Source organism: Vidua chalybeata, chromosome 3, assembly GCF_026979565.1.
Source record: "Vidua chalybeata isolate OUT-0048 chromosome 3, bVidCha1 merged haplotype, whole genome shotgun sequence".
In the NCBI taxonomy this organism is placed as follows: Eukaryota; Metazoa; Chordata; class Aves; order Passeriformes; family Viduidae; genus Vidua; species Vidua chalybeata.
Window position 1 is genome coordinate 1,888,721 of NC_071532.1, and position 25,465 is coordinate 1,914,185.

General features: G+C 38.5%; 1 protein-coding gene across 22 annotated transcripts in view; it reads left to right on the forward strand.

Annotated features, from left to right (window-relative positions):
* NRXN1 (neurexin 1) overlaps window positions 1-25,465 on the forward strand; it is a 673,696-nt gene that overhangs the window by 543,188 nt on the left and 105,043 nt on the right. For all 22 annotated transcript variants that reach the window (XM_053937300.1, XM_053937286.1, XM_053937282.1 and 19 more), the window contains one exon: window positions 8,529-8,700. In XM_053937300.1, coding sequence (XP_053793275.1) covers window positions 8,529-8,700 — 172 coding nt within the window. The remainder of the gene's footprint in view (window positions 1-8,528; window positions 8,701-25,465) is intronic.

The following is a 25,465-nucleotide window of genomic DNA, read 5'->3' on the forward strand; positions in this document are numbered from 1 at the left end:
GACTTTTCAGTTATAAATTGCTCCAGATAAGCAATTTTCTGAAGTGAGAATATCATGCTTTCTTCATTTTACAGATAGGAGGCAAAAAACACTCATCTAAGTCCACTATTATGATGCCTAGCTTTTAAATCACTACATGGACTGGATTTTTTCCTTTTCCTTTCAGTTTTCTTTCATGTAAATAAATCCATCTTGGCAGCCAAGATGAATTAGGAACATGTTAGTTCCAACTGGTGACCCCAAAGAAAGAGAGCAATATTTAGGAAACAATTCTGGAAATGCATTTGCATGCAGGCAATCGGAACAATGAAGGAATACAAAGTGTGCATTTAAAAAGTCTTTAAAAAGGGCTTTTCCCCAGTGTTTGTGGTAGGAATCTGGAAATATTCAAGACCCTGGTTAATATTAAAGGGGAGCTTATCAAAGGTGAATGACAGGTGTTCATTTTTCATTAAAGCTCAATAGGAGTTGGTTGTCCAGTGCCATTATTGGTTTTTAATAATTCCTTACAGGCTTTTAGTATGAAAAGCCCTTTGTCCCAGATTCTCAAAAATAATTACTGCTGTTTTCATGAGCATGTGTGTTGATCATATGGCTATTAATCATTTAGCATGAAAGCCTGCTTGAGAATTTGCTGATTCTTCACTTCTGGTCCCAGTTAAATGTCCTACTCACTCTGACTTCGAATTTGTTTCAGACACAAATTATCAGAAGAATTCTCTGAAACCTTGCTAAACACAGAAATCAATGCCCTTAAGCCAGGACAACTTCCAGTGTGGATTAGGTTGTACTGACACCAAGGTGCTACTTGTTTGTTTTGCACCTTTGTTGGCCTGTATCAAGTTCCAGGAACACTGTTTTAATAACCTCTGTATAAAACCACTATGACAAACTGGAAAGCAAGCCTGATTTTCAAATCTCACTGTACCCATTTGGAAGCAATTTGTGAGTAGCTGGAGCTTCCAATGAGCATGGAATTCCTCAGGCTGGACATCCTGTATTTAAGGTACTCAGTGTGTCTGCCCACATGGAAAATAAGTGTACAGAGCAAAGCCAAGCCCTGTGAGCTACCTTGGCCAATAGTCAAGACTTTATTTTCTTAAATTATGCTCTGAACAGCATCTCTTAAACCATCCATAGCATCTCAGCATGACTAAAACCCCTGGGTGAGACACTGGCAAGGTCAAGGTATTTCTGTGAAACATTCTATTTTGAAAAAAAAATACCACACAAAGGGCTGGCTACTTAAATTGTTCTTTACTGCATGTTTTCTCAGAAAAACTTAATTTTGTGCACTGCAGTAATAATGCTGAGTGGATAATAAGATGCAGTATATTGCTGCTGTGGGCTCTACACCATATGTCTTTCATAACTACTGCATTTCAAGGGTTGGTTGTTCAGGTAATTGTATTGTCTCATCATCAGGGTAACCTGAAATAATACACCTGTAATACATAGCAGTGAGAATTGCAATATTTAAAACTAAACAGGAAGACTGCAGACTAAGAGTTGAAGAGTCAGAACTGTAGATTTAGAAATATTTCTATATTTTCTGCTTGCTGAGCTTTATGTATAAATTGAATTGCTGTAATACTTTAAAGCAGACTGTGAGGACAATGATTTTAAAGCAGAAAAGTGATTAAGTGATAAAGCACGAGTCATTTTTTGTTCACAGTAGTAAAGGGTAGTTGCTTCCTGCCCTGAAATGCTGGGTCAGTGAATGATTGCTCCCACGATATCTTCTTTCCAGAAATTTCGTTCTGTGGGTCACACAGATGGCACTTGGGGACATAAAAAAATTTTTATGCCACGTGTTGTTCCTTCCATCCAGTGAGCCACTGAGGTGGCTCTTTTTCTAGGTGCACCTCAGGTGTAAATTAGTGGGATGCTGAGCCCATACTTCATTTACATGTTTCAAGGGTCATTGGTTTAAGGCTAGAAGAGGCTTAATTTTTATTGACCAAAGCTTAAGAGAGCAGTAGCTCTGGTAGCATCTGTATATATTTGCATACATAATGTTGTTACAGTGACAGTGCTATTTCTTGTATGTCAGCCAGGGACATCTGGTGAACAATGAATTTTTATTACTTCTGTATCGATTTAGAAAGCCTAGATAACTTAATGGTGTGAAATTGGGGTCATGTAAAGGTTTATTAAAGGGTCTTACAGAAATTCTGAGTAAAACAGTAGAGTGAAATATGATGCAAATTTTCCCTCCATGTCTCTTTTACAAAATTCATGGGACAATTAATTGAGTATCCTGAAACTAGAGGAGCAAAAAAAAAAAAAAATTGTTGCTGTATATTTATGATTATTGATCTGTTGCTCAAGTGCTTTGTACTTTCTCTGGAAGGATCTTGGCTTGGATGAAAAAGGTGTGCTTGTGCTTAGGCGAGCATGCACGGGTGCTGCAGGAAACACTGGCAATATTTCTGGCTCTGCAGACATTTTCCCCCTGTGAATAATCTGACCAGTGGCATAGCACAGTGCTAGGCAGCATTTTGGTGCCAGGATTGCACTTCCACCAGATGTGTGCAAGTGGGTAGCGTAGATCTGACCGCTCTTCTCGCAGGAATCCAAGGGCCACGTTTGGATTCCAGCCACCACCCAAACCCAGTGATGATTTAACATGATTTCCAGTTCTTCCTCTTGGTCTGCCAAGAGTATCTTGCAAGGCTTTGTGTTTTAAGCTTTTCTGTACAATTATCAGGACTGGTATCTTGGATTAAAATGAAAAGCATTGTTTTTTTTTTTGTTTGTTTGTTTGGATTTCTTGTTTGTTTGCTTTTTTTGTTGTTGTCGTTTGTTTTTTTTTCACTTATAACCTAAGGTCTACAAAGATGTGAATTTGAGAAATAAACAAATATTGGGAAAATAAATGCTGCAAATAAATGGTGAGAACTTGCAAGAAAGAACACTGGGAATAGTGTCCTCACCAGGAAACCAGAAAAAGGGGAAGTTTGGTTTGTTTGTTTTCTTTTCTTTTCCACGCTAGCTACACATTACCAACTTTTAGGAAAAGAAAGAAAAAACAAATAGTTTCCCACTTGTGAGATGCCAAAAGACTAAGTACCAGCTGGGTGCATCCTATCAGAAATCTTTTCTTCCTTGCTTGAAGTGCCAATCTCTGACTAGTAACTTTGTTTACCAGCACTCTGATAGAGGTTTCGTGCCCCTCCTGGATTTTCTGCAGTATGTTAAGCACTGATATGCTGAAAGCCTTTCTGAAATGCCTTTCTGAATTTGTGAAAGGGCACAAAACCTGGCTGTAAGTACTCAAGATGAGGTATGACAGGAGAATGCCTGTTTCAGTGGTGTCTTGACTTGCAATTGACTAAGGGGTTAATGCTGGAAAAAATAGGTTGGATATTTGTCACTTCTCATAGAGAAAAGCAATGAAAATAGCATTAAGTTAATGATGTAAAACCCAAGAGAATTAATTCAAAACTCAATATTCAGAAAACTTTTATATTCAGTCTAAGAGATGCCTTCATTCAAAGAACTCTTCCTAGATGATTTGTATCTTCTGTGCCTTTTCCAGGAAGCATTTTCTCTGGAAGATACCAGATGGTAACAAGAAATAATGATGGATTATTAGACTAAAATATATATAGTTACTTCATTAATCTTGGAGTTCAAGTGTATCTTCTGTCTGCTGTATATCCCTCACCTTCTGAAGCAAGCAGTACTATTTTAAAATATGCATCTCCTTAAAGGATTGAGAAACCCAGATAGTATTTTAATTATTTTGCACAGCTTTCTATCATATAGAATATTAAGCTCTGATTACATTTGAGTGAAAATGTAATCAGTCTTAATAAAACTCAAGAAACTTACACTTCAATAAAATCAAAGTAAAGTTTCAGTTAGTTCTAAGACTTTGTTACTGCATTCACCAGACAGTGATGCCTCAGGGGCTGATATAAAATGCAAGCTGGCACGCTTGAATTTTTTCTTTTCAGTTTGTCCACCTGTGGGAGTCCCAGTGTTATTGTTTTTCCTTGGAAGTGGTTAAAGGTTGTAGGTATTACGAGCTTAGTTTTTCTGCAGTCTGTTGTAAAACTACTGTTGTGCCAAATTTGCATCACTCATGTTTGACTAATTCCAGAGTTATTGCTACAGAGAGCAGCAAAGCGTTGCTGATGTTATAGGAAATATCAATTATATAAATATATTTATACGTGTATATATTTATTTATTTGTTTGTTTATTTATTTATATAAAATAGTAGCATTGGTTTTACTGCATTTTGGCAGATTGGTAGCACTGAACTGGAGTCCAGCAGGGAACAAATTGCAACGTCAGCTGCTGGCTTGATTTGCATTCCACCTTTCTTGCTTGGTTCTCGGGTTCATCAGCATTCCTGGTGCCTCATCAGAAGTCTGTTAAGTATTTAGAGTACACAATTCATAAAACAGGCTTGAAAATACTCCACTGGAGTCGCTAGATTACAGCAGTCGCTGCCAAAGCTTTTGAAGACAAAACATTTTGAAGTGATTGCTATGTACACGTGCACACATACACATCCAACACTGCTGGAGCAATCAAAGCTCCCAACGTTTCAGAGCACATTAGGAGCATAGAATCAGAGCTGTCTCAGGGTTTTATCCAACTGCTGTGAAGCCATTAGCATATTTATCCTGGCCTCAGAAACAGGACAGCTACGTGGCCAAAGCACCTCCAAACCAAAAGTTTGGTGCTTCTGGAGAGTTGCTGGCTGGGGCTCAGAGTGTCACGGGGTGTCTGTAGATGAATCCCTGTGCTGCATTGGCCCCAGGGAGCAGTGGTGGTGTGGTGGATTTAGCTTTATTCCTGCTACCTTCGGGTCTGAGGTTCAAAATCATTTCTGTGGACACGATGTTTAAGCTGCTTCTTGTAATGCATCCCTCCTCTCTTTTGGCCTTTCTTGGAAACTCTCACACCTCCTGCACGACTCTGCTCTGTTATTGTGCCCTTAGCAGTATGGAATAGACAAGGGCACAGTGGGAAAAGGAATTGGTTCCATTATTATGTTCCCTCACAACTGGGTGAGACTGAGAAAAAGAAAACACAGGCTGAGAACCAAAAACAGCGCAGTGGGCTTCTATGGGCTGTGTGTACAGAGCTGGTTTTTACCAGGGGACCTCTGAAATGATCATCCTTTGCTTGTGGGCAAAAAAAATGCTTGCTTTTGGGTCATTGGCAGGGATAGCACCATTCAGCAGGAGTGCTGACTTATTGCAGTATTTAGTGATGCACAGACATTTCTATAGGGCCCATCAGCAGGGTGCTGAAGAGGGAACCTCTCACTCAGCATTTGTCTGAGGCTGACAGGAAGGATGACTTCTAAGATTATTTTGAAAGAACGAGAGATAAAGGAAAATTTCTGCCACTTTACTATGCAACTGAGGCTGGCAAAGTGAAAATAGTAATTTAACAGGCTTCAGTTTCATCAGTATCTTTCCTTTCTGCACTACTATATTGCTTCAAAAAAAAAAAAAAAGAGGAAATATAAAAACCAGCTCTTTCTAAAAGGTTACAGGCCCACTAAGCATAAGAAGGCTGAGGGCTGAGATCAAATTATCTCAACAGGTTACTGTATGTCAGCTGATCCACAATAATTCTGCGTGCACATGGTCTTAACCTAAGACAGATGAAAAATAATGTGACAAAGACAAATGAAAAATAATGTTACCTTGAAGTGGGGGAAGCGTGCAGTCAGTCAAATTCCTGCATGATAATGCAACAGCTTAGGAAACCCCCTATCTACCTAGAAAGTTTCTTATTGCAGCATCATGTTTTGTTTTGTGGTTCTAAAGGGCTGTGCACAATGGGGTTGTAATTCATATAATGTTTGATGTGATGTCCAGAAGTCAAACTTAAATATGGATATAATAATCAGGAAGTCTTCAACTTGAAACACAAATTTGCTTCCTTGTTTTATGGAGGTGTTACTGAGATGGCCACCGGTGCTGGAGAAGTGTGTCAAAAATTAAATGTAACCTTTAAAAATGGATTTTTTTTTGTGGTTTCAGATACACAAATACGTTACAAATAAAGACAAAAGAATCACTGTAATATGTTACCAGCTTTTAGGGTGATATTTGCTCTTGCATCTGCATGCTTGGTGTCTGTGCACAGCATTTCTGTTCCAAAGGAGGGAAGTCAGGAAAACATGGGGTATTTTCACTAGAAGGTATATATCTATAAAGGAAGGCTGAAAGTCTGCTTTCAAGTCTGCAAAGTATTCATTTCACTTGCCAATACCTGGGCATTTGTAAATGGTAACTTGGCTGCAGCCCCACGTGCTCTAACTTTGGAAAAACTGCTGATACATGTGACATGTATGCCACTTCTTTTTACCCCCACCATTTCTATTCACTTTAAAGCTGTTTTGTTTCCTTTGTTATTTTTTAAAATATCTAAAGTAATATATGTATATGCATATATATATATATATAGCAAATAAGAAAACTGGTATATAAAGTGTAAGTTATGAATAGTGTAATTATGAATCATGGTAAAATGAATTGGCTTTGTTTAATCCTCAGAGCCTTTGATTTCTTGAAAGTGCTATGAAAAGTTGCATACACCATTATCATTACGTGCTGGTTTTCTACATTTCAAAAATTAGTAAAAGAGGAGACTGCTTTAAAGCAGGACAATGTTACATTTCTTTGTATATCTTTCTCTGTAAAGAGAGTAAGCATGTGAATGAAACAGGTGAAGCAAATAAGCTACTGCATCCATGGGAAAAAAAAATGGGTGAAATGTATTCTGAGTCTAGTTGAAGCAGCTGAAATTAAGAAGAGATACAGTTACCTTTCCAAGATAGCTGGGAAATTGCTATGCAACTCACAGCAGAGGCAAAAGATGAGCATGAATTGGATAAGGTGGATCCCTTATTGGCACTCTATGGACACGGAAAAGTAGGACCAGCAAATGGAGAAATATTTTAAAAATCCACAAGGAAAGAAAAGAGGAATGTTAAAACATTGTTTAGAACATTGTCAATCAACTGAGCCAACAAAAAATATTTTTTTCAGAGTCATTCTGCAAATCTCACGAGGGCATGGTCCTTTAGTTGTTTCAGAAGGAGTCATAGCTGAGGAGCTGAGAGCATCAGCCCAGAATGTTGAGGAACTGCAGCGGTGTTCAGCAGCTGCTCAGCTGTGTAACTGCAGAATGCAAGCAGTGCTGGAAAACCAAGTCAGATGTTCAAAAAGAGAATAAAATAAAGTGGACAAACTCTCGAGTTCTTTGCTCGGGGGACTTCCAGAGACAAGGAGCTGCAGAATACACTTACTGCAGGAAGCAGTGCTAGGGTAGTAAAACAAAGAGAGAGCAGATACAAGAGCTCTGCTAGAGAGGGGAAACTGGTTCTGGACGATTTGAATTACCAAGATGTACAAAGTAAAATATTTCATTGTGTTTCATCTGGTCATGGAAAAACTTTGTGAACTTATTTAACTTTAAAGAAGGATCTACAAGTTCCAGAAACATGAAATTTCATGTAGAATTACCAATTATTATTAATAAGTCCCTAATCTCATTCTGTGCAGTGCTTTTCTTTTTTTTCTCCTCAGTGTAATAAATACCTTTATTGAAGAGTAGAATTGATTTTATAGGAGAAAAAAAAAATTCAAAGCCCTTAACTTTAATAGACATTATAAGACTTTATTAAAATGCAAGTGTCCCATTAGAGTGAACATTTTAATAACTAAAAGTCAATAAAAATGAAAACACGCTGATCATTTGGAAAATCCACTGCCTTGCTCCCAGGTATTGGTGTGCATGGGACGTCCCCTTAGCCCTAAGAGCACTCAAACACAGAAGTTTATAGGCAAATCCCAGCAAAAAAAAAAAAAAAGAAAAAGAGTCTCTGGCCTTAGTGAGAACAATACCACATGCCTGTGTCAGCAAATGCCTTTTTCTACTCAATTAGCGTGATCTTGGCTTAATGATTTGGAATCACTACAACGTGATGCCAAAAATCCCTCCAAGGGGAAAAAAATAATCTCCTTCTTTGTTATCATTTTTGAAGGCTCTAGGTATGAATGAGGTTTGAAAAAAAGGAAAAGCAGGGCTGGAACTTGGCTTTTATGGCCAAAAAATTCCTGTATCTCTTCCAAGTGACTGTAAGACTTTCTGTTTTGAAAGTCTAAAAGGAAAATTTTTGTTTAATCTTCAGGGAGGTGAGGGAGAGGACAAAGACAGAAACCTTGAGCTTTCCTCCATCTTCCCCTGTCCTCATCTTGATCTGAATCCCTTGTAAAAGGAGAGAGCTCAATTTGGTGAAGTAACTCATTTGGAATATCAATTATCCCTCAAAAACATGTCCCGGGCTTCCTGAGCTGTCAGGAGGTTTGTCACTGCCACACGCGAACCTTCAGAAGTTACATCTGAGGAGGGAAGATGCTGTTAGAAATCTTTATGACACACTGTCTCAATTCCTTCTAAAACAACTCCTAATTAGTTCTTTTTTTCTTCTTCCTCTTTTTTTTTTTTTTTTTTTTTTTTTTTTTTTTTTTTTTTGCCCGACTCTGCAGCACCAGGGAAAAATTGGAGTTAAATTTAACGTTGGGACGGACGACATCGCCATCGAGGAGATGAACGCCATCATTAACGATGGGAAGTACCACGTGGTTCGCTTCACGAGGAGTGGTGGCAATGCCACCCTGCAGGTGGACAACTGGCCCGTCATCGAGCGTTACCCAGCAGGTAAGGCCTCACACAGACACCTGGCACTAAGAGGGTGGTGGGGTGCCTGGAGTTGGCCTCGTTTTGCTCCCCTCCTAATGCAATATCAGCTCCTTTGAAGTGTTTTAGTAGCTACAGAAGTAGTTAAAAGAATCCTGAGCGATACAGTTTATTTCCTGAGTGAGTTTAAAAGCCCAAATTCAAGTTGTTACAGCAAGTGGAAAAATGCAGGTATCAAGGCATGAAGTAGTAGTTTTGTTTCTTGCTATCATTTGTTTTTATTGCACTTTTCGTTTAGCGGGGAAAAAAAAAAAAAAAGGCTTTGACAAAAGCTACGCACTTTAAAGTGACTCACAAGTGTATCCCCAAGTGATGGGGTGAAACATTTACTGAGGAAGAGGTTGTCTGTGCTCTTTGGCTACAAGATTACAGCAATCTGAAGCTTATGAATTCAGCAGAAGTCTCCCAGCAGACACAAACCAAATGGCGCCACAGTCATCAATTGTACAGCCAACCACCCAAACTGAGGTGCCTTAACTCCAAATGCAAACTACAGGATGTTATTTGTGCAGATGTTGCTGGTTACTTGAAGAGGACCACTAGCATGATGGCAGAGCCGTCTTGAGCAGGCCCATATTTAATTTTATGCAAATGCTATGCGCTGAGGATTACTATGCTGCGAATTTTATTCATTTTTAAAGGCAACAGGTTTTTCAGACGCACAATCCTTTAACTAAAAGAGCCATTAATGGTAGCTTATGCATCTGCATGTTATCTCCTAACAGTTGCTCTGTGTGTTTATATTAAGCAAAAGGCAGCAAATCTTTTTTTGCTGCAAATATGCAAACCAGAATGCCGATTGCGCAATGACAGTTCTGATTTATCGGTTTAAAAGTAGAAAATTCTTCATTTTTTGGGGTAGATTGCAGCAGCAAGGTGTGTTTCACTAGTAAGGAATGCATAAGCCATTCCCTGGACTAATTATTAGTATTTAGGATGGGGATTTTTGTTATTGTTGTTGTCATTTCAGTTGTAGTCCAGCTATTTAAAATTTTTTTTTTTTTTAATCCACGTGTGAAATATAACCCTTCAAGTAATTTCTTGGAGATAATTCAGAATATATGAAATAATGAAAGTATGTATTGGGAAAGAAACTATATATAGCAGAAGTTGTTAAAAAACCAACCTGTGTGCTAATGTGCTATGAATGAATGACAGCTCTGGCAATTAGAGCCATTAACGGTTTCTAAGTTAGACACATCTATGAGAGGTGATAAACTCTTGAGGGAAAGGGGGATACTGAATGAAATACCTTCAGTGATCTTTCAGATATTCCTGTTTCCCCTGTGGCCCCCTAGCTTTCTAATTTTGAAGGGTTTGGGAAATGGTTGATGAAATAAGGTGTAAGCAGGGGAGGACTTGTTATCATTTGTGTTCAAGACCTACTCAGCACAAAGGGAAAAATAGGCTTGAGGTGGTTTTTTTGTTTCTTTTGGTTTTTACCTAAATGATGAGCATGAATTCACCGCCTCCAAGCTCAGGAGTGATGCATCCCAACAAAGAGGAAGTCAGGCAAACATGCCAGGAGGTCTGTGTGAATGAACAGGGAGCCTCCTGGGCAGGCTCAAACGCAAAAAGAAGGCTTGAGTTCTGAAGCCAGTGGCACGTAGAGCTTGTTTGTACTGAACAAAGATCAGTTTAGAAAATAGAGTGATTTCCTTGGGATGGGATTGATGGAGTGGAAGAAGGTTGGATGTTTTCTTTGCAAAAAGAAGACAAAAATTAGATCTTCTTGAGCTTCCATGGGCACTCTGTGTGCAGGCTGCATTTCAAGGCTTTCTTGGTTGCTTCATTAGCTGCAGTACACAATCCCTTGGCTTGGTTTATTGCTGGATCTTCTAAGACTGCTGTTGGCCTGTAACTTTCTTTGACTTTCCCATAGTAATATTTTATGACTCCTCTATGCCATAGCATTGCTTTTGGCTGCTATTCTCCCCCTTTTCACATTCCATCTCTTCTCCCTTCCCAGAAAACGACCATCAAGCCACACCTTTCTCTTTTTTTTCCTCTATGCTGCTCCATCAGATTTGCCAGTCTTGTTTTGTGTTTTTTTTAGTTAATAATAAAACCAAGATTAGGCAGCCTAATTAGTAAAGTTGTTATATTTACATATGCTGGATTATTTTTTTTTCAAAGATAAAATTGAATAATCAGTTGATCAGGTCTTTCTTTATGAGTAAAGATTTTTCTCAGAATTACTCTTCAGGTAGGAATGCCTGATTACAAGGCCTTGCTTTTTTGTGATTGGTGCCTTAGAATGCTGGGTGAATATTTTCTGAGAGAATTTTCTGGTCAGAGACTCAGGATTTTCTAGTTTCATTGCCTGTGTGTCCTTCATCCAGCCCCATGTAGCTGCTGTGGGTAAGGATACCCAAGGCCCAATAACAGCTGGTATTGCAAAAAAAAAATCACATGGCAATATTTCACAAAGCTACCATGGTGGCTTTGTGTGTTTTACCCAAGAGCTGCATAAAATTCAGAAGAGTGACCCTGGAAGATGAATAGAATGTAGTCTGTCTCTCCTGTGACATCATTCTTGATCCCAGGAGATTTGAGTTTGGTCTGGGCCAATGCACCTTCAATTTATATCTGAGTGGGTGTGAAATGAGAGAGCTGTGAAAGGAAAAGAGGCAGGGGTCAGTGGTAGAGGATGATTATCCTAGTTAAGGTGGATGGCTGTTTTTTTTTTTTAAATTAGTTAGGAAAAATGTGTTTTAGTCCTAGACAAACGTGAAGATTTCAGTATCCTGAAATGGCTGGATGATTTTCAGAAACAGAGGTTTGGATTTACATATGTATGTTCTTCCAGACTACCATCAAAGTAATTCTTTCACTCTGAAGTTTCTTTCTTGTCACTTTTCTGAATAAAGTGCTAGGGCTGTGAGGATGTACATTTCAATTTCTGCCCTTTATTAGAAGTTGATTTTGTTTTCCCCATTTCTTGTGTTTGTGGCTGGTGCATAGCCCTGTGATTGTGTGGCACACTGTAGTTTTTTGATAGCTGATTAAGACGCCCATATCATCACTCGATTTATTTATTCCATCTGTCTTAACTAAATTCAGTGTTATGTCTCTTTGCTGAATTATCACCATCCCTCTGCACATTCCCAAAGAACTTTAGTGTTTCATCTTGACCTCTTTTTCAGATAGTGAATTCACATTAACTTATCTGGATGAAGCTAAATTTATGATTATATTAAACAGGAATGAGAAAACTGCTGACTGTTCAGTCAGAGCTCCTGATCAATAGACTATCCCCATTTCCATGCAGCCCCTTTCTACTCCTTGTGGCTTATCTTGTCTGCTTCACTGTCTAGTTTTAATTTCCCTTCCCAGTGGTCTGGCTGCTGTTGTGATGGGACTGCTCCACAATAGCAATTCCAGCATGAAGAGGCTGCTCTTGTAACTTCAGTTAGGTAATAATTCTACACTAAATTGTCAGTTTCCTAAGGCTGCATAAAGCAAATAACTTGCAAATTTGTGTCAAACTGAACTAAGAATTTTGGTCAAATTGAAAAAAAAAAAAAAAAAAAGGAAAATGGTTTTAGGAATAGGAAAATATTAATTTCAGTATTTTCTGAATAAAATGTTCTGACTTTTTATGTCAATTTTGCCCAGTGTTTACAGGGGACTTAGATAATCTGAGAACAAACCATTTTATTTAATTTGAAACAACATTTTCTTCCTTACCTGAAAGAAAATGTGTTTCAAATAAGATCAGAAAGGGAGGAAGGAAAAAAAAAAACAAATCTTTATCATAATAGTGCTCATAATCATATCTATTTATCATGAAAAACACTTTCCTTAATGATCTGATTTTTGTTCCTTGGTGGTGAAGTGTGTCCATTTTACTAGTCAGAAAAAGTGTATCAAAACATGGCAGAGGACATTTTAAAGCCACAATTGTGAAAGAATTTCTGACACTAACTCTATGCTTCCTGTGGTCAAAGGCAGTTTGCTCAGTGATGATTCTTTCAGAGCACACAGCACAACTATCATTGTGACCAGTGAGGATTTTCTCTTCGTGACTTCCATCGTAAATCAGGCCGATGCAGAATGTTCTATCTAGAAAATGACCTATAGGGTATTGGGCAATGGGTCTGTGGTTTCAAAGCTGCTCAGTCTGCTGAGAACGCTCAGCATTCCTGGGACCCTGCAGCAGTTTGGAAGATATTGTCTGATGTAGAAAAACATCTAAAATGATGCCCTCCCAGTCATCCCTGGATCTCTGCTTAGCCTTAGAAAAGCATAGCTTTGTCACAGCTGTCCTCACGTACCCCGTGGGTCGGGACACGTCAGGGATGTGTGTGACAGACCAAGATCTGACAGCGTGAGCGTGCCACTCACGTTGCTTGCAGAAAGGAGCTTGTCCAAAGCAGTGCCAGGCTGCTGGAACGGATGCATCTCTGTGATTAGGAGGTATAAATCATGATGGAGCACAGACACCAAAGAACCTGTGTGAGGGACCGTGGATGCTGGCAGAAGAGCAAATGGACATTATGCTAAGTGCCAGTACCTCTGCAATATGGCAATCACCAGCTTTGGTATAATATAGAAAAATTCTCTGCTGGGTTTTGGTTTGGGCTTTTTTTTTTTTTTTTTTTTTTTTTTTTTTTTTTTTTGTGGTTTGGTTTTGATTTAAGAGCTGAGATCACATGTGTTGTCTTTAGGGACTCTCTCTGGATCCATGGGATAAAGGCTGTTCCTGCAGAACATCCAAGGTCTAGGGAAGAGGAACATGTCATTTAAATGCTTCTCTTGGTCCCTGTATTCTAGAAAAGAATTCCTTTTCATGGAATACACATGAATTTAAGATAAATGCTAGGAGTCAGCTATTACCATCTATCCCATTTAGGGTAAATAACATCCATTTGTCTTGGTTTTTCTGTGTTCAGATTGACTATAAAATTAACAGGAGACATTTGTGTCAGTACATTTGTTTCTCCAGGAATGGATTAGCATTTCCCAAGTGATCCATGTACTTGCCTAACTTGCTTACTATTGGCTTAGAAACAGCTTCCAAATTCAAGCCCCTACAGCCCTTTCTGAAGAGGACCAAAGATGTTTTTCAGGCATAAGTGTGTTGGTAGGGAGACATCTCAAGCACTTTCACAAATGTGTCTTTGAATATTCTGATAAAAGGGACAGTCAGCCTGCTATCACCACATCCATACAAAATGATAATGGTCAAGGTGATGCAGGAATCTAACAAGTAAATGATCACTCAGTGTTTGCTTTGCCTTGTGCCAGAGAGCAAGTTTTCAGCCCTCTCTGTCCGTTTGGACACAGGATTTTCAGGGTGTTTCACAGGAAAATAACAGAAGCTTCTGACTGCTAGCTATTTGTCCAGCAACACATTGCCACATTTTTTCTCACTGAGTTCCTCCTTTGGATAAAAGAATCCATCTTGATTCTCCCTCGTGTGTGTTCCTTTGCTGTGGCCAGAGTTTTGATTCCTACAATCAGATCTGTCATCCCTCAGTCCTGATGGTAAGACATTGAGGATATGAGGAAACGCCATCATCTGATAAGCTGCAAAGCTTGCAAACCTGGAGGAATCTCTCACTGCTTGTTCCCAAAGACAAAGTAAAAACAGCCCTTATGCCCAGGAGGGAAGTCTAATGGAAAAGACTTCAGCAATTAAGAAAAGAAAAGAGTTAAGCAATTAAGCTCCTGTAAAACACAGAGTGCCCCATGTCTCCTGGTTAGGATGTCATTTTCCTGCTGTGGGAAACCAGCAGTGCCAGTGAAATGAGGACATCTCATAAGACATTACTTCCCTTGGAGACAACAGTGTATGGGAAAATTGTGAGGGTTTCTCAGGAGCTCTCCGTCTGGGAATCTGTAGAAGATGAATGCGCAAGCAAACACTTTATGTATAAATTTATGCCACATGTATAAAATCAGGCTTTAGAAGTGGAAGATGTAGGTCTAAAATATTTAGTCAATGGAATTAGTAAGAAGATAATGAGAAAAATTCCAGCCAAGTCAGTAGCTGTTTTGTGACCAAGTCTCACCCTCCCTGATCTGGAAAACAAAACTCATCAATGTTATTTATGGCCATTCATGTGTCCATGGAGTCACATCTCCTTGGGGTTCTGTTTGTGCTGTTTCCACCTGGGAAGGTCTGCTGGTACCTGTTATAGTTAAACCTCCTCTGGTTTCATAGGAGATAATGGGATATTAATATGAATGGGTTAACATACTTGGGGTTTTTGATTTGCAAAAAGTCTTTGATGAAGTTCCATGTGAAAATATTCAGGAAGAATTTACCCAGCCCTGGTGGTAAAGGTCGAGTTCTTTGATGGACCAGACTCTGTCTTAGGGAGAACAGGGTCAGAGATTCCTACCTAAGGAAAATCAAAAGAGTAAATAAACTGATTTTCAATGGAAGTATGATCATTTAAACCTTGTTATATATTGAATGACATTGATTTTTTTATATAAAAGTTAGAAACCATACAAGCTGTAAGAGAGACAAATTCAAGATTACTACAGAAGAAAAAAGATTAGTGAATGAAGAATTTTTAAAAAAATATGCATCCTTTAACAGACAATGAAAAAACAAAATGGAAAAATGAAAGGTAGAAAAATCTAAAAAGATATTTTGAAATAAAAGAATTTAATAATCCCAAATTTTTACATTTTTGAAATTGAGAAATTATTGGTTTTGTGCAATATATTTGCATTTTTTCTAGAATGGAAGATTTTGCAAAATCTTCATTGGCTTAAACACTTTAGTCAAACAAAGCATTTTCTCTTCTTATCTCAGAGTTAAAAAAACACCTGACTCTGTTGAATATGCATCGTAGCAGTAAAAGTAAAGTTGATCTATGAAAGATAATGCACATGGGTAAGATAATTTGAATTTTCATAGAAAATATTTTTAATTGATTGCAGTGGCTCAAGACAAAGGTTTAATGCTGTACACAGCTCATGGATTATTTTCATTACCAGTCAAAAAAACAAGTTCTGAGAATGTTTAGAATGCTAAAGAAAATATTAATGGAACTATATTTAAATCAATGGGTCACTTTTCCTGTAAAGGATTAGTGGCTTGGATGGCTTTTCTTCCCGTTCCCATTTCCTTTTTTTTTTTCCACATGTGTATTTAAAAGTAAGGTTAGTGATAGAAGACCTTAAGAAATCAGAAATTAAAATGTACTGGGTCAAGTCTGCTCCTTTGCATAAATTGTTTCTCTTAGAGGGTAACTTAGAAGAAACATCCTACTCAATAAATTCTTTTTGCTTTCAGTCCAAGCACTTTCCAGTTCATCCCACTTTGTTCTTACATGTCTTTCTCAGAATAGTTTTCTCATTTCTCTGCTCATCACAGTAACCTTTCTTCGACGCTGTTTTTGTTTTCAATTTGGTTTTCAACTGCACATGTGTTTGCAAATGGACAGTAGTGAGAACACTAGGACCTCAAGGATATATGAAGACAGTAATGCAGATATTAATTCAGCATTTTAAGACCTTAATTTTCTTTTTCATACCTCAGAACTGGAAAGCCCAATGTCATTCTGTAGTTGACTACCTGTTGGATGTCTTTCCTCGTGAATTCTCTACCAGAGTATCCCAGTTTAAGGCAAGAAGTGGTGTGACTGGTCCTATATCTTAAGTGTGTGACCTGCCCTTTGTAGTCTAAGTTTTGGTGTCACTTCTGCTAACTCAGAAGGGCTCTGTTCCTCTTGACTGGTACCTGCAGCCTCTTCAGCATTACCACCACGTCTACTTTCATGTCATCGACAGACTTCATTGTGTGGATGGCTGAGATCAGTGAAGAAAATACAAAAGATGATTTATCGCAGAACTCAGCTTGGGTGCTTTCTTAGGAGTTCCACCAAGGTAGTTTTTCTGGGGGAAAGCCATTGATTTTCCTTGCAGTCATATCTGGAGTGGCTTTTGCAGTAGCTCCTACAGCAATTTGGGATTCACCACGATATTCCTCTTGTTAACTCCATGTAAAGCTCAGCATTTATCATGCTTCTGTGGCTAAAACACACACAGATCTTCCACTCATTCAACTAGATGGCATCGGTTCCCCAAAATACGTGGAGAGCTTTGGTACATCTGACCCACCTACTATGTCTTGAGGCTTTTTATTTTTCAAATATAGCTAATTTAGCAGGGAACATAAGGGCCAGAATATGGTACAGCTGACACATTGGCAGGTCCGACTGTGACAAGCAAGGACTGCTTATCATCTGTGGGAATGATTCACCAAGAAGCTAAAGAAGAAACTGAATGAAGTGGGAGGAGACAACTCCAGGGCTGGTTCCTGGAAGGAGATGCATCCTGGGAAGATGGGAGCCTCGAGTGTGATGCAAGACAAGCAGCTCTTGAATTCAGAACCTGCCAATAGCTACAGCAGCAGGGTATCAGTCTCTACATGAGACAGACCAACCCTTATTAGGTGCTATTCTTTGTTTTTTCTTTTTTTTATTCATTTTTTTACCGTACACTTTTCACACTCCTCTATTTTTTCTAGAGTTAATCCATGCTTTGCTACATGACATCCTATCAAATGCTTTACTGAAATCCAGAAAATTAAATATACTTCATTTCCTTCATCTAGAAAATTAGTTAGCTTGTCTAATACAGCTGTTAAACTGGCCTAACATGATTTGGTAAAGTTTTGCATTTTCTGTCATTTTCCAATTGTTTTCATGTCTTTAATTATTTCTTTTAAAATTTGTTCTAAAGCAGCATTTATGGCTAAGGTCAGACTAAATACTTAAGTGGGTAGTTTTAAAATTCTTCTCATATAAAGCCATTACATTGTCTGTTCTCTTCTACAAGAAATAGCAAATCTCATTGGATACTTGGATTTAAAAACTCCTGACTTCTTCTTTGTAAGTTCTGGGATATAGATCACCTTTCTCACTTTCTGGCCATGCAAGGTCAGTAAGAATATGTACCTTGCTCTTTTCAGAGCTGTGGAGATCTGTATTGAACACATTCCTGTTAGTCAATTTGTTCTGCTCCCTTGGATCACCATCAGCTTTCCTATAAAGTAATTCTCCTTGACTCTCTGATCTCTTTTTGTTTATAGCACTTTAGAATCTCTGGCTTTTGAATTTAGTTTACATTCTTTGGGAGATTCTTTGGGCTTAAATTCTGGCAACTTTTCTTGAGTATTTATTTTTCTAATTCTGTAAGGCACTGCTTTCTTTACTGAGCAAGTCTGGGGTTTTAACCTCCTGTAATATAGCCTGTGATAGTGTAGCTGTTCAGTCTAGCAGGTCTCTCCTGGTATATTTTAACTTTGCAGGTGCAAACTAAAAAAAAAAAATCATCATTTTAATACTTTATAGAATTTCCAAGTGTCATTCCTGGCTGAATCCAGCCCCTTACACTGATTGCATAATCTGACTTCCTTCGCGTTATCAAATTTTGTTCTTTTTAAATCAAGAATCTGATTTACAGGCTTATTTTTAGTTGTCCTCATATTAATTTAAGTCAACTCCTGATCACTCAATCAAAAATTGCTTCCTACAATTAACTTTTCTATGATGTCTCCAAAACTTAGCCAAAGCAAAGATAAAACTGTGTTATTTTTTGTTGGTTTTGTCTGGACAAAATCCTCAGTGAGGGTTTCCTATTGTAGGAGGCTGATATCTGCCTATATTCATATTATGATGTCCAGTTATAATATTAATAAAATGAGGCATTATACCAGAGTGTACAATAATGGCATGGAGAACTAAAAATAAAACAAGGAGTTATTTAAAACTCAATTCAGTAAGTTCTCCAGAATAAAGATGGAAGAAACTATTCTGGAAGCAGGAATCAAAATACATGAAAAATTCATCTAAGCTACTGAGACACAAACCAGCAGTTAAGTGATGGATGTAACTAGGCCAGTGTGCTGCCTTGCCTTGTAACTGCACAACTGATTTCTTGCATGTTTTTCTCATTTCACACAGCTCTGACTGTTCTTTGGTTATGATTAAATGTATTTGTCAGCACGCACCCAGGTCTCACATTCTCTGTAATTTTATTGTCGATGTGAAAGATTGATGTTAACAAAAATGGAAATTTATTTTCCCCATTCTCTTTGGGTGAGCCTCTGTTGCAGCTTACTCAAAGTCAAGGAATTTTTTTTTTTTTGCTTTAAAAAAAGCACTGCTGCCCTTTGAGAGATTATGAAATTGTTCTATCCTGCTGCTGTCTTTAAATAAAGAACCTAGGTGATACCCAAACAAAGCACTACAGTAAGTCTCTTTTCAAAAAGTGGTATCAGTAAAATTTCCCAAATCAGCTTTTTAATTTGACAGCTTATCAGGTCCCTCTGTCAGATAATGCAATATAATAAGGCTTCTCTGAGTCTGCAGACAGATTTTTTTTTCCCCCTTTATTTTTCATCTTGGATATCCCGGTGAAATACAAAGGCTCATCCCTTCTTAGGCTTGTTAGATCCTGTAATTAAATTCAGATCTTGATAAAACGTGTGGCACAGTTGTCATTACTTGATCACAGAAGGTATAACACCTCTCAGTTAGATACGGCAAGGTGGCACAATGGAAGGAGAAAGAAAATGTCAAATGAGCAGTGATTCAGAAAAGTGTTTTTAAAATACTGAAAGAAACAGAGATGTGCTCTTTTCATGTCTTTTGGCAGAGGATGGGCCAATGCCTGCTTCCCATAATTAGGCACAGGGTGATATGGAAATGGAATTTCTGAAGACAACAAGCTCCAGGGATTCAAGTTAGAGGAATAAAATGGGCATGAAAACAGACCTAAGAATGAGACATGGCAAATCTGTCTCAGCTGGTCCCTTTCACCCCTTCAGGAAAGCCCTTATCTATTAATAATTCCCAAAAGTCAGATCACAAAAGATGAGATATTGTCAATACTTAGAGGTTCTTTTACAAACTTGGATTTGTCTTGACATAGGTTTTCTGTGTAACCTGCAGCTTCATACCCACCCGACCTAGTAGGGTAAGTTAGAAATGGAGGATTAACATCTTGTCAGTTAAGAAGAGAACAATTTACTCAAACTCTTCCCCAAGGAATTTTAGCTGCATAGTTTCCTTAACAACCTAATGCTGGTATCTCTGATGGCATCAATGATTCAAAAGAAATTCTTCATTCTTCTTTTCTTTCCCAGGGGCAGGGCTGTGTGTCAGTGCAGAGATCTGCACAGATTCCTTTGTTTCTCTTTCCTCCCAGCCCCCAGTGGGTTTGTATCTCATTACACAGGACTTTATATAACGTGAGCCAAACCAATAATTCGCTCAGGCCAGTGAAATGATTTCTGTGTAGCACTGAAGTTGGTGAGCTTGTGACAGTGCCCCTGTCCTGAGATGCCTCACTGGTTGAGCACACACCTGGGTCAGCTCTAAGGCTCCCACTGGAGCTCCCAGTGGCTGGCTGAGCATGCAAGAGCAGAGTGCAATGCTCTGTGCTTCTTCTGCACTGCACTCGATTTCCATTATCTTCTGGGGCAAGCCTGGAGTCAGTCTGCAGTGGGAGCCTTTCTCAGGACAGAACAAAATCAATGTGGTGTTGAGCCTTCCAACCAGACAATCTATCATATGGAAAACAAAATTAATTTCTCTGCAGTGCTGTTGTGTTTTAGGTGCTCTCGGAAGATGAGGTATTTTTTTATTTGGGGCACATTCGTGGATGTGTCCCCGATATATTTTACTGGTGGCATGAGGTGTGACAGCAGTATAGTACTTTATGTCTGCAGGATAAGAACTTCCATTAAACTAACTAATTCAGAAATAGTCACTATAATTCATACTGCAGCAGGGAAAACAGCAACTTGCTCTGTCCTGGATATATTTTCCAGAGAGCGAACTGCATTAAGCAAGAATCCAAAGGATGCAAATCATTGCTGTCTGGAACATATAAGCATGTACATTTTTTTAGACTCTCTTTCTCCACTCTGTGCCCTGTGAACGTGGGAGAGAAGCTGTACACCCATCTCTTCCTCCTGTGGTGTGATTAGATTTCTCCAGTCTTAAGCCCTGTTATTTAAAAATCAACCAAACAAACAAAAAACATCTTCCAACTGCAGCATCTACACTGTCAAAATATTTCTTTTTTTTAATACTTCGGATTTGAGATTAATGGCACCTTAGTTGCAACAAATTCTACTGCTGTATTATATCATGCCTATAATAATACAACTAAGTTCAGTGTTCCAGGAGTGTTCAAAGAGCTACCTTGACCCTAGCAAGGCATAGCTAAGCCAGAGGATAGTTGTTTTGGGTTTTTTTCAGTCTATCCTACCTGTCAAAAAAGAAAACCTTGTATGATTTATATAACCTAGAAGTCTTTTGAGCTCCACAAGGGCCAGAATGTGTAGTATACGGAATTTCAAATAAATTTGAAGCAGAAATTGAATATCCCTCAGTGTATCAGAAGCATGAAACATTGTAAAGGGCATCCTAATTTCAGCCCCTTACATGCAGAGATTAACTGTATTAAAGGCAGTGAAATTATGCTTTTACAAATTGGTTTAATTGAGATGTGAATGGTTTCTTTTCCTCAGTGAACTATTTCTAAGGCGTTAAATGGCTTTTCTGGTGCAACATTGGGTATAGTGGGCATTAAAAAATGAATGAAACACACTATCATCAAGGTTAAGTATATATAAAGACAATTTTGATCTTCCTGTTTTACAGATCTGATGGGCATTAATAGAGGAGAGGTTTAAATTTTTCAAATTACAGTTTACATCATAGGGAGAGAATAATAAATACGTCCTTTGCAAAAGAACAAATGGTGCTCAAGACATAACTGTAGCTGGGTACAGGGCTCAATCTTGAAAGCATATTCTCATTTTCAGAGCGTGGTGATTGCCTCATAGCAATTTTTAACCAAAGGATTCTTTAGCATCTCACTTTAGGGTCCCAGTACTAGAGCTTCTCTCATGTAAATTCAAGTGAGTTTCTGTCTGAACTAAACTGCAAACTCAGTTATGGCTGCACTGTCAGCTCCAAAAAGCTGTGGTAGGATATGGTACACATGAAGGACTTGGGCAGAGAGGTTTCAGACTCAGTTTCAGCATTCCTCCTCCCCTTTTATTAAGTTCTCCGGTGTTCATGGGCATCCTGTGTGTAAAAATCATCCTCTAAGAGCCAAATTACAATCAGAGCGGAGCAACGCTGCAGAGGACAGTGTGGTAGTGACTTTGGGGAGCCTGCAGATCACAGCCACACACCTCATTTTCAATCCCAAAGTTAGTGGATATTCCTCATCCAAGTGGTGAGCAGTGAATGTAGTTAATTTTTCATTAGTCAGCCTGAGGTAATAAGCTCAGTATTGCATACAACTGATGGTTCTCAGTGAGGGGCACTCACTGACTGGAGCTTCCCCCAACCACTGGGGCTCTCTACTGCTCTAAAAATCTTATGGCAATGTAGACAGTGTCCTGGAGAAATAGAATTCCAAGAAGACTCTTGTGGGGGGGTCTCGTTTCTCCACATGGAGCGTCACACAAGGCTGTGAAAGAGGAGTTTATGGAAATGGCTTTGTGGGCACAAAAGGCTAAAGCATTAAGGACTGGGGAGGATTTCACCACCTTTTGCAGCACTTTGAAACAAGCTCTGGAACAGGTATCAAAGTCTGCACCTGGGGTCTGTGGTTCTATGGAAGAAAACAAATTGGTGTGTGCATAATGAGAACCCCAGAGAGGCACAATCTTAAGTGATTTATACTGTCAAAAAGAAAACTAGGCAGTGACTTGATTACAGTCTAAGTGCTTTCAGGAGGAAAAAAAAAAAAAAAAAGCCAGTAGATGCTTGCAGTGCTCTTTAGCTGTTCCTAGAAAGCTGTAACCAGAGCTAAGAAATTCATGGAAGAAATGAGCACAGAATTTCAACAGTGAGCCTTGGTATTCACTTCTGAGAGATTTACCTCATGGTGTGTCATCACATCAGGGGAAGGTGGTTCCCTGAAAATCCTCATTGAGGGGCTTATAAATTAACCAAAGAATAGTTTCATGGCTGAACACCTGCTTTAGTCATATCCTTTGATGTGCAGTTGACATTAGTCCTATGTTTTAGGAGTGTATTATCAATATAAGAATAATGCTGTGGCATCACTGTGTCCATAATGCAGATATAGCAATAACTTTCCTGGAATTAGAGTTGGAAAAAAAAAAAAAGTTTCCAGGTATCATTTCTATATCCAGAAACATTACTGTGCTAATCAAAAGCCAGATGATGCCTTAAATATGTCAGTCCTGTTGCATCAAATCGGGAATGTACTTGCAAAAGAGAACACTGGAAATATTACTTAAATCCTAATAAAACATTTATCTTTCTCTTTCTCAGCTTTGCATATTTATATATCCATAAATCCTGATAAATTCCTGTAAGGAATGATTTTTAGTTAACTGCTTGCTTATCCACTCTATCTGATAGCTCACAGTTTGTTGCATGTAATTTTTGCAGTAGCTGACTTTAGTTAAAGAGCATGCCACGGAGTAAGCCTGCATGCAGCTTTTCCAGCTGAGCTGGAGAGATGAGCCATGCTGCAGGAGTGTGTCAAAAATAATCTGCTGCCTGTACACTTCCCTTATCTGTCATAGCTCTGTGGATGCAAGCACCATGGGTGTTCTGTGCAGAAAACAAAATGGGATGTTAGTCCAATCCTTGTCAGAATCCTGTTTTAGCCTTGTACTTTATTGGTGGTAACAACCCACCCTGGCAGCTAGACATATTTTAGTGTTAATTGAATATAATTCAGCCTCATACTTTCCAGGTTTCAGTGTTCTGCTTTAGAAGCAGTGGCAAACCTGTGAACATAGGAATAAAAGCAAGGACAGGAGGCAGCTTCCTTTTCCCATGGAATCTATTGAGTCCATGGCAGTACTTTAGTGGGTGATGATGAACAGTAGATTGATGGACTGATGTAGTCCTTCCTGCTCAGAGGCCTGAATTTTGTCTTGAAATATGCTTATTAAACTGGAATGTATTAATATTTTATTAGTAAGTCATCTGCCCATTTTAGCTGTTAGAGTATTATCTGCTTTGAATTAGATGCTTATTTAATACTTCACTTTGCTCAGTGCCATCATTTAGAAATAAAAATAATTTAAATAGCATAATATATTATATTTAATAATGCATTAGTGCTTCGTGTTAGAGAAGCTACAAGAGTTCATAAAGCTGGAAAGATGATAATAGCCTTATTTAATTTCAACATGGTGGGTTTCAGTATGTTTTTAAAAGGTCAAGTGGTTCCCTGAGAAAAAGTAGATGTGTAAATTGTGCTAGCCGAGCTATTTTCTTTCTGAAGTTGGTCTTTTTCCCATTTAACATTTCATAAGTGTTTCAAAGTAAAATTCAGGTCTACACTGTGGGTATTGCATCAGCCAATGGATTTTTGTAAAACAAAATGAAAAATTAAACATATTGACAGCTGAATAGTGATAATCTATTTCCTTGCTAAATTCATTTATGCTTAAATAGGTCAGTACTGATTGTTTCTTCATTCTGGTGTTTCAGCTTAGATTTGCTCTGAAAATCAAGCCAATAAATTTAGACCTACGTGAAAGCTAGCTGCCAGCTTTGCACTGCCTGTCCAAAATATGGTTTTGTTAGCTTTTAAAAGAGAGCAGCTCCTCACGTGAAAGTGTGTCCTGGGCAAGAGCTTAAAGCGCAGGGATGTCTTGGTTTAGCTGGTGCAGGATCCACGTGTGTTAGGACTGGCTTTGGAGTCACTGGCTTTTTCTTCTGGAGGCCCAAGGCTTCCTCGACACCATCTGTCATCCAAAAACATCCCAGGAGAGATCTGTCCATGTCTTCAGGGCATGATGCAGGAAGGCACCAGAGAATTGCTTCCGTGCTCGATGCTCGGTGTGTCTTCATGGGCTTCTGAAGAACAGGGTGCACTGAAATGGACTTTCCACAGGTGTGGTTTGTGCCAGCACTGGCAGCCTTTGGACTCTCCATGAGCGTGTGTCAGCCCTTCTCCTGCCTGTTCCCCACACAGGGTCTATACCCAGCAGCCAGGGTCTTTGTCCTGTTTTTAAACAGAGAGTATGAAAAGTCACAAAGCAGAGCTATCAGGAGAGTGACAAATGTGTTATGGTGGACTTTCCCTTCCTTGAGAACCTCCTAAACCCTACAAGAAAGAAAATATAGAAGAGTTTTGAATATAGAAATTCAGAGCATCTGAGCACTGAACTTTTCGATTCTCTTCAAAATTGCCATCTCAAAACAAAATCAAATGTTTCACAGTTCTTGGTATTCTAGGCTGTACTACACCAAAAAAAAACCATGTATATATAAAACATAATCAATCACAAGGGGAAAAACCTTAGCTAACTGGAAATGTGTTGCACATTATTAGAAATTGAGCTGCATTTTATAAAAAGTTGAAATTATACGCAACATATCTTAGGTTACAGGGGAATTGTTAGTGATTTTTTTAAAAAAGATACTATAAATAGGAAATCAGATTATTTCATTTTTTAACAGATAAGATTAAACTTCTTCTGGGAGTCTACTCACAGCCATTATGCTTTTCCATGGTGGTTGTCCCATTATAGTTCTGCAGTCCTAAAGCACTCCTCTGCTTTTATCTCAGTGAGCATCTGTTTCTATTATTTACAGTTTCTGTTTCTGTGTCTTGCCAAAAGCATTATATGTGCAAGTTTAAACCTTTCCATTTGAAATAGATTATTCTTTTATAGTAAAATGTCTGCAAGGTTTAAATACACAAATTGAAATGCCACTTTTAGACAGAACTGAAAGTCTCGAGC